General features: G+C 36.9%; 1 protein-coding gene across 1 annotated transcript; it reads right to left on the bottom strand.

The window, feature by feature from the left end:
* Window positions 1-244: 244 nt before the first annotated feature.
* On the bottom strand, window positions 245-7,893 carry LOC148675906 (uncharacterized). The gene is made up of 3 exons (XM_088644211.1): window positions 7,741-7,893; window positions 7,460-7,523; window positions 245-999 (listed from the first exon to the last, which is right to left on the bottom strand). The coding sequence occupies exons 1-3, from the start codon at window positions 7,891-7,893 to the stop codon at window positions 644-646; spliced, it is 573 nt and encodes a 190-aa protein (XP_088500337.1). The 3' UTR covers window positions 245-643.
* Window positions 7,894-10,347: the final 2,454 nt, after the last annotated feature.

Raw genomic sequence — 10,347 nt, 5'->3', positions numbered from 1 at the left:
AAATGAGAAACAATGGGCTTGGAGAGATCTTTAATCTTCACAGCCCTGACGTGTTCTCTGAAGCGGTCTCCGAGTCTCCTTCCTGTTTCCCCAATGTAGATGGCTGGGCATTTACTGCAAGAGATACAGTAAATAAGGTTGCTGGAGGTACAAGATGCTGTCTGGGTGATCCGGAATTGTCCTGAGGGGCCTTGAATGAGTGTGGTGGTGGCTGTGTACTTGCAGGTGATACAGCGAGCATGTATTAACTAGGACTGCTGGGTAGACTGCCCAGGAGATTATTCTGCCCTTTGCACAGTTGCTGTTCGTGTGTAACATTGTCTCTGAATCTCACTGCAGGTTTGACCACTCTTCCTACAGTGGTTCTCTTTAAGGTTGTTCAAGGTGTGATTGGCTAGTCTGTTTTTGAAGGAGGAGCAGCTGTCCCATCCATGGGCTTCACTTGGAAATCTTTTTCTGTGCTGGGCTCTGCAACTCACACATTGTTGTTGTGTTTCATCCCTTGCTACTCCGTTGGCTATGGCAAAAGCTGGAGGTGCCCTTTATTCCTTTGGGTTATTATGGCATTGTCAGTTTGCACAGGGAAGGATCTGGGCTCCGGAGGCTTAGCAACAACCACTACAAGTGTGTCTTCCAGCTTTTCTCACCATCTAGCTTGTGTTTGACACACTGCCTGGGCTGCAATTCCAGTAAGACTCCGATTATAGAAGAATATGTAATCATAATTTGCCTTTTCATTCTTCTCTTTCACCTTCTTGTGGCGGATATATTTGGGAAGCAGCTTTGCTTCCCCTGTTGGGATGGTTGTCCTGATCTGTCGGCCTGTCACGAGCTGTGCGTGACACTGAAAGGAGACATTGAAGCAAGTTGTGGGTCTGGTTGCCTTACAATCCATTTTGCCTGCTGCACGTTCTTTCTGCAGCCCCATTAGCCTCATGAGTTTCAGCTTGTCTCCCTTGTCTTGAAGCAGAGTGGCACCCAGGCCATAGCTGCCAGCATCTGGAACAGAAGGGACATGACTCAGATATCTAAAAGACTCACTGGCTTTGATATCAACCTAATTTAATTTATAATTGAGAATGGGGTGTACTTTCTTTTGTTTTTGGGGTCCACAAGCTACCTATCCATGTTGTTGAAATCAAGACCCTTGCTTCTTTCAGGGAATATCTTGGTGATGTCCTTGGATAAATTCAATCTACTGTCACCCACGGCCAACATGGGGTGAATGACCACATGTTTTTAACCCTTCCTATGTTCTTAGATCAAATTGTGTCCAAAACTGTTAAAAAGGGACCTTTATGTGACTTATTAGTCACTTTAATGAGAATACTTTTTTAAATGACTTTAAAACTGATGTAAATTAAGATCTCAGAAATAAGGTTACCCTGATGAATGGATTAATTCCACTTATCTCAGGATAAGTAGAATTGAATAGGTCAGGAAGGAAAACCTGATGTCTTTTATTTATAAGGACGATGAAGAAGTGCTTGGTTGGATCAGGTGGTTTGTCCTTCTCCAGATCTTTCCTTTAAACTTTCCAAACCTTTGTTGTCATACCCATTTCTAGAAAAAAACGCCGTAGGGTGATTTCCGATGCTGAATGCCTATTCATGTAGATCATGGCAGTCTAGCCCTCCAAAATGCCAATCCAGACAACATACAGTAGGTGCAAAGTTTTAGAAATGCATAGTATTTAAATAAAACATGCTTCTGAAGACCAGCTGCTGAGTACTCTGACCTTGAGGTCTGGAATACTGCATTGGACATAGAAGGAGGCAGCTCCTGTTTGAATGGAATGTCTTCAAAAGACAAATGGAAAGCCTGATCCTTTTTCACTGGTGGATAGTGTGTCTTGAAGTGAGGGCCTTTGGTAGGGTACAGCTGGAGGAAAGAAGCATAGGATTGGGCTGGACTGATGTAAGATTTTAATTGTAAGAGGTAGATAGAAGTTTCTTTTCTGAATCAATGTGTTTTTGTAGATAGAATAAAATAATTATGGACTTCTGTACTTGTACATAATATGTAATGTGTAGATTTACAAACTCATTCATTGCTCATCCCATTAATCAGGTAATAACAGTATTACTCTGTCAACTGTGAGGACAAAACATCAAACGAGTTTGAAAAACAGAAGAGAAGACATAGTTTTGTTGAAGTCATACAAGATATAGCCAGTCCATGCATAAGGTCACTAGAAATTGTCCTTCATATCACCATAAAAGAAATATTTATCAACCAAAAAACGTTGGCAATCCTTTGTTACTTCTTTTCATCATTAATACAGTCAGGAAAGTACAAGTGCTACAACTAGAATGATAACAGTATTTAGAGTTAAATTGAAAAATATGCCTTTTGCAAAAAGCAATAAACCAAATTGTCTTCTTCCTTATTTAACCAAGGTCTCCAGAAATGTGAACGTAAATGATTCAGCTATTCTCAGGCACTATTCCAAGCAAAGGCCAGAGGACAGAAATTGAAACTAAGTAAAGGCAGATTCATATCAGGAAGCAGAAGGTGTTTCTGTAGATAGTTTTCAGTGAGCATGGAAAACTAGTCATGCTGGGCTATAGCATCTAATATACAGACATGTCTCATGGTCCATCTTAATAATGCTGTTGTATCAAAACATGCCTTTTTATTTGACAAGCATGTTAAGCTGCATGACCTCTTTTACAATGTTACATTTATTAGCTTTTTATATTTAACAAAATGTACGTTATGCCAGCCTTGGTGTCAAATAAAAAGTGAGTAAAGCCATTTTAAACATTCTGAGGGTGCATGAAATGTGTTGTGTGATTTTCAGTGCAGTAGAGGGTGTTACTGTCTAATGGGGCTTTTTCTTCCAATTCATAGTTTTGGTTTACTGCTGTGGCAGTTTTATGACTTTGAAGGAGGACAGCATGGTCAAAACCTCCCTTTTGTCATCACTTAGTTGATGGATGAAATTAAGTAATAGATTTTAGTTACCTGTCATTACTGATCGTTTTATTATAAGGTTTGTGTCTTTGAAAATAAACATGGATAAGTGATAGGATAATGACATAATTGTGAGAAGGAGAATATACAGTACTCCAGCAAAACCCAATAGCTTTCTTTCTCCCACACTTGTTCAGTATATTTCAGACAGACATCACCATAGATTTCATACCCTTTTTATGTTTGTTCTTGGTTGGCCTAGCTGACAAATTCCTGCAGTTTTTTCCTCATGACAGTTGGAACAGTTGCCTTATACAGCTGAATAAAAACATTAACAATAAATGGAGTTGCACTCCATAACTCATTCCAGCTGAAAAACATTAGTTTTGTCATCGGTTGCCAGAAATTGATCTTCCTGAGGATTTTCTCAGTGACAAATGCAATGTACTGTACACATTTTTTTTCTTCAGTGTATTGTCAGACAACATATTTTTCGACATGCTCTGAAAGAATTGATTTGGTACTGATGTTCTATTAGTCACTCTCTGCATGTTTCAAAGGATTTCAGTATTCTAACTCTATTACTGGAATTTAATATTTTAGTATTATCTTTTAAACCTACTTTCCTTTTTCTATATGCAGTACATTTGGGATTTCATAGGATTATGTCCAAACTTGTTTTAGATGCTCAGTCTATGGCTTGTCAAGTAATCCTGGTTAATTTGTCCACTACTAGAGAGGTCACAGAACTGTTTATAAGAAATACATCAAACATATCCATAAACTAGGATAATTCAGTCTAAGTGTGCAGTAAGACAGTGCATGGTTTAGTTCCTGTGGTGAATGTACTTTTGTTGATCAATAGGTTACTGAAATACTGACATTTTAGATGTACTGTATACTGAGTATCAAAAGATACTTATAACTGCAAAACAATGTTACCAGGAAAATTCTTTTTTTAAGTAAGTGCATTAACATTTTCATTAAACATGGCATAGTTGTTCATTATTATTACTGATTATTATATGTTAACTACTATGAAACACACAGTGTAGTAGCATGTGTGGCCACTACTGCAAGCAATGCAAGCTCCACATCTGCAATGCATGCTTTGCTGTTTATTTCTCTTTCTCTCTAGCCTGTTCTTGTTCACCGGTGTCTGAGTCCTACATTGCACAGTTGGCCAAGCCCATCCGACAAATGTTCGGGAAGGCTCATGTACGGAGCTATTCACTTAACACATTCTCATCTCACAAGAAGTTGTACAGCTGTACACCATGAGGACATGTTCTATCCTGTCAGGCTGAGTGTGCAGTGAGGGCTGCAAGTCAGGTCCTAGGACTCAACTGATGCAGCACTGTGCAGTCAGATTGCCATCAATCACTACAAATGGAGTTCTGTAGCAGCTAGATACCCATGTTCAGACCATGATACATCATCACACATCACACTCACTGACATCCATCAGAGTAGTCTGCTCAAAACCTCTGCTTCTTCACAAAAGCCAGCTTGGCTCCCCCATTTGCAAGTCCACCTTGTGCGTTGCTCACAGGACCTCATTCTGCTGCATCAATGCACTAATTTGAGAGCACTGGATGCCTGTGTGGTGATCTGACATTAAAAGGTGACCATTTAGCTGCCTTCTCACATGAGAACATCAAATGTGTGGGTTGTTGTGACCTGGTGTTTCTCATGCAGGGCAGTGTGAAAATGATTACGAAGATGGAGAGGGGTGACGTGGATCTTGGCAAGGATTTCATGAGTTGTATTCTCTCAGAAAGTGTCCTATCATTTCTGGACTCTGTTCGGTTGTAGGTCTTTGCCAGGTTAGAAACTGCTTTCTCTTAGAACACTTCAGATAATGAGTAACAGTATGTAGACTTAGTTGAGCTTTCAACGTATCAATGGCATGAAAACATACTTTTTCTAATAAACAAGGCATATGATAATTTTTCTCTGTTAATTTTTATTTTATTTTATGAAGCTCATCACCTGTACCCTAAGTGGATCACAGTTAATCATTAATGGTTAAGTAAAATTATTCCTAAACCTTTTATTCAATATCCCAATATATATATATATATATTATATACTTTTAAATAATGAATGCTTAGAGTGATAATTTCCTTTGATGCTCAGTATTGTCTTTTATCTTCAGTAATATGGCTGAAGAACAATGGACATCTTTTCTCCGAAGATATTAGCACTTGTAATTTTAATTACAGCTTGCACTAAGCTGTGAAAAAGCTGTGACACTTACTTCAAAGTGCCTGGTTTCAGTAAAGACAATTTAAGGCCTTGTGCTATAAGATTGCATAAACAGCATACCTAAAATGAGAAATTTAAAAGAAATAGTCTGTTTTAATTAATCTTCAACCAATTATTTTATGTGAATTACTAGTTATTTTGGAGTGTGGACTTTTATAACGTTTCTGCTTAAAGAAGAATGGTGATTCTGGCTTAAAATTTGACCCACATGTGCAGCATATTGTCAAAACATCTTTTTTTCACCTCAGAAATATCGCTAGACTATGCCCTATGTTATCACTAACTGTGGCTGAAAAGCTGATCAACACATTTGCATTCTTTCTAATTAACTACTGTAATGCTCTACTTGCTGGGGTATCTAAATCTACTTTGAACAAACTGTAGTATTTCCAGAATTCAGCAGCCAGAATCCTGACCAGGTCTAGTACAAGTGATCACATTACTCCTATCCTGGAGTCCTTGCACTGGCTTCCTGTCAAATTCTGTGTGGACTTTAAAATCTTCATGCTCACCCATAAGGCTCTGCATGGCTTAGCACCTCAGTACCCGTCTGAACTATTATCGCTCTACCTCCCAACTTTCACTCTTCCAATTCTGGTCTCCATACTGTCCCCCAAGCCCGTCTACATTGTATGGCTGACAGGGCCTTCCCCTGTTATGCCCCCAAGCTCTGGAACTTTCTGCCCAAGGGGTGTGTTTAGAGAAGTCACCTTCTCTAAACACCTTCAAATCCAGACTCAAAACATTCTTCTTTAGAAGAGCCTTTACTTAACTGGTTCCATTCTTTACCCCTCTGCTTCTACTTTTCTAAGTTCTGCCATCCACGGTCTCCTCTGTTTATTGTAATTGTGTTTTATCTTGTGTATTCTTTTTATTTATTGTTGTTGTCATTGTGTAAAGCGCTTTGAGAAGCCACCTTTATAGACGCCTTTATAAAGTTTTTTATTATTATTATAAATACATTTGGGGCACATTTTTATTTTGTGACATTTATCCATTTGGTTTGCATTCATGTTGTTTCATGTACAATGAATATCTAGCAGAATATCTTTAAGTTCCTTATAATGTGATTCAAAATCATTTATTAGTATACCTCAGTTCTTTCTTGCAAGCTTAAATGAGTGGCAGTGGACAGTTTTCCCAAGATATCACTTGCTTTAATAACACTGATTCCAATGAAGATTTACAGTTACAGTGTATATACTGTATGTATAAATAGTATATGCACAACACATATACAGTATAACCGCTTTTTCTTTGACTTGCCATTTCACATAATAAATCAATAACATAATACAAAAATATAACCCTTTTTGCTCTATCTATACAGCTAATATATAAGCTCCAGGATGCAGTGAACACAATCTTTTATGATGTAACAGAAAATGCATCTGAAAATCTGTAAAACTGTGTCAGACAGTATGTGTGAACAAGATTACGTATTCAAAACATGTGACCCTCAACAAAGAAGTTCACACTTACAGATGCAATGTTTTTTCAGTAAGAATGACAAGTCGTACATTTTCAAGAAGATCTGAAAGGTGCATGAAATGAATTTAGGCTGATTTTTTAACTGTATATTTTTTTACATCCTTGCACAGAGAGTGTGCAAAGTTGTTAGTTGAGGACTATGAATGTATGTACATTACAAAACAATTAACTATTGCATGTGATATCAAATTGTATAGAACAGATTGTCACACTATGTTCAAATAATAAAGTTTAAAATTGGCAAATAAGTAGTTCTTTAGCATTTTAAAGGCTTTCTGGGGAGGAGGTATGTGGATATCTCCTACACATCAGCAAATACTAAACATTTTTTTTGCAGCAGCTGACCTGTTATATAATTTCAATCAGCTGTGTCTTTTGCAGGTTTCCATTTTATTTTATGGCTAATTAACCAGGCACATATGAGTTTCAGCAGTATTCCTTATTAAGCAGATTGATAGATACATAGTGGGAAATAGATGGAGTCTCAGCAGAAGACACATGATCTTTGTAAGTAAGGAACCTTCTCGCTAGTCACTTGTCATTTCAAATCACAAGATTCCCATGTTCTTACCTGGTAACAACCCCTTTCAGTGAGGCCCTTTCTGACAGCTGCATTTGAAAATGATCTGAAACTGAAGACAATGTTACAATGGACAACAAAGTAAATTATCCATCCTGATCCAAACAAACCCAGAAAACTATGGATTTTTTCTTTTTCTTTTATTCTTTATTTCATTTTTTTGTTGTTGTTCAGTAACGCAGTCTAATATACCACTTCTCCTACCTTGCTTCTGCTTTTGCCTGCGGCCTGACTGGGAACTTACAAATCGCTCAGCTGGTGCCTGACACTGTTCTCGAAGAAAGCTAGCAAGCAACACTTTGCACTCTTTCAAAAGCCTTCCCACCAGCTGTCACCCAGCTCTGGGTGCTGAAAAGCTCCTGTCACTTCATCCAAGGGGATTTAGTTGGTCAGAGAGAAAAAATTTAAATACAAAGCAACCAGCTAAGAAGCTGGTGAAAGGGATTATAAGTGCACAAGAGCACATGTGTTGAAGACACTAATACATCTTTAGGAAACTTCAGCTCCCCAAAGCCAGGATTACTGACAGAGACAGGGTGGTATACATATGCAGGGATCTCGACTGTCAGAGTTATTATCTGCCCACTATTCAACTTATTAGCTCTTTCATCCTGCCATTTTTTCAGGCTGTGAAGCATTCTCCACTGTTCCCTTTGGGAGAGAAAAATAGGAACTGCTGTTCAATTAATGAATCACCTGCATGCAAAATAAACCTCCTAACACTTTACAATAACGATATTAATAATAACACATATACAGAAAAAGGCAAGTGTTCATATTAGGTTCACACAAATGGAACCTCTCAATGTTGTTCTTTTCGCTTTTGTTCACATGCATATCAAATGATTACAAAGCTAGCTTCTCTGCTCGCATTGGCCTTCTAAAATAATAAGATGTACATTTAAGAATTTTGAGCGGAGATTGAGGATGGACACTATCTTGTGTCTGCACAACTGATTTTCTTGTGTGAGTAGTTGTGTGTGTTCATCATGGAAGGACAAACAAAAGCTCAAAACACATCCAAAGTCATGATGAAACAAGTTTTCACAAATATCTACCCATAGGGGTCACTAACACCTCACCAAACACTGAATTTATTTAACGTCTTTGAGAAGCTACACACCAGCACATACACACTGTATGCTGTATGCCATTTTCTAAATTTCTTCACATAGTCTGTCCTGTATCTGGCTTAGCAAAGCTGATTAGCAGAGCAACATGAATTTGACACATCTTTTATGCCAACTGCAAGCTGCCTTCTACAGCCAGTGATACTTTGATGAGACAGCCCCCAAGCAAAATCTAAGTGCAGCCACATTCAAATGAGATATGGCCAGTGAGGCTGAAAGGAGATGGTTGTAATGTATTGCAGAACAGCAAGACGGGTACCACCTATATATAATAACAGCACTTGGTTTCTACATATTTTAAGGTTCTTGTCTGAGGCTTGTTGTCAGAAAATAATGGCTGTACAACGTCGTCTAAATATTTATCCAAAGTACTATATTAGTATTTACTGGAAGTAACTTAGTAAGTATTGTTTTCGGTCACAAAATGGATGAAAGGCAAAATGAAGGCAAATGTTTTGCTTTGAATATTTGCCATATCAAACTTTTCTGTGAAAAGCAGGTCCCATTAGGGTTTGTGTTTCATAAGGAAAAACATGTATTTTAAAGTAAGGGGTTTCCAAGACTGAGCACCTCAAAAGTTGAGTCTAACAGACTTTACAATATAAATATAGGCTTTCTAAGTAATCAGCAAATGTTATAGTTCTGTAAACTATTTTAACAATCTTACATCTTTTATTGGATTTTTAAAAATTATTGCAATCAAAACTACTTCCATATTTCTTAATTGTATATACTGGGAAAAGGTCATTATGAATTGAAATACATTGCCCAAGCCTTTGTGTTGCCTATGTTAAGAGGAGACTGATATAACTGATATGAAATTATTTAACCCTGAAGAAAAAAATAAATAAAATGAAGCATATACTGTAACTAACAACATTTAAAAAAATGTTTTCTCAAGCTGAATAACTCATTGATAAAGCCATCCTTTCAAAATGTTGGTATGTTCTATCTTTATAGAGACACAAGGTATTGTATAGGTGCTCATTTAAACATACGAGTTATTGTTTTAACTGAACAGTGTCTTCAATGCCAAAACAAGCAATTTCAAAAACATACAGTACATTACTGCTTCACAACCATACACCAGGACATTGAATTAAAAATTAAAAGCTGCATTAAATAAAAATAATCAGTATAGTAAAACTGATGTATGTATTCATTTTTTACTACCCTAAACAAAATCTTGAGCATTAACCCTACTTTTGTTTAGACAGAAAACATTTTAGTATACAGTAGAAGTGTAGACACGTTTGTTATAACTAAATCAATATTCTGTAATAATTAGTCACAGAAATGAAGTAAAGGACAGAGGAATCAATTGTTTATTTTTTATTGTTTCCTACAGTATAATACAAAAGCTGATAGGTGTTGTGCCTACATTTTAAAATACTAGCAACAGTCAAGTTAATCCCAAACCTCAAAACACAAGACACATACCTATATGAAATCAAAGTTAATTGATGTGAATAACATTTAACCCAAACAAATGGTTAGTAGGAATTTTCACCCAAGATGATATTTGTTTACTTGACACTGGTCCTTTTACATGGAAAAAAATACCTCTGGGCTTGTCAGGAGGTCTTGCACTTAGAGTGTTCTATTTTATTTTTTCAAATTCAAGACTGAATTTGTAGGTGTTAGAGTGCTTTAATGAAGTGACATGACCAGGTATTTTTCATGAAAAATACCATATTGATGTTAATATTATACATATATACCTTTACCCCTTACTTTGCACCTGTAGTTGTCTGTTCCTACAGTATATAGTCTATTTATGATTCTATATTGAACATTTGTCAATTGTGTTCACTTTGCTTCATTGTGTTATCTACGATATTTTGTCCACAATATTAGATGTTGATTGTTTGTAACTTTCAACGTCTCCCTGGAAAAGGGTGTCCACAAAGCAAACCAATAAATGACCCTATTTAAGTGCTGTTTTTTTAAATATATTTACAG

This window comes from Lepisosteus platostomus, chromosome 2 (genome assembly GCF_059453375.1).
Source record: "Lepisosteus platostomus isolate fLepPlt1 chromosome 2, fLepPlt1.hap1, whole genome shotgun sequence".
Taxonomy (NCBI): Eukaryota; Metazoa; Chordata; class Actinopteri; order Semionotiformes; family Lepisosteidae; genus Lepisosteus; species Lepisosteus platostomus.
Note: the sequence above shows the minus strand (reverse complement) of the source record. Positions and strands in the feature narration are given on the sequence as shown.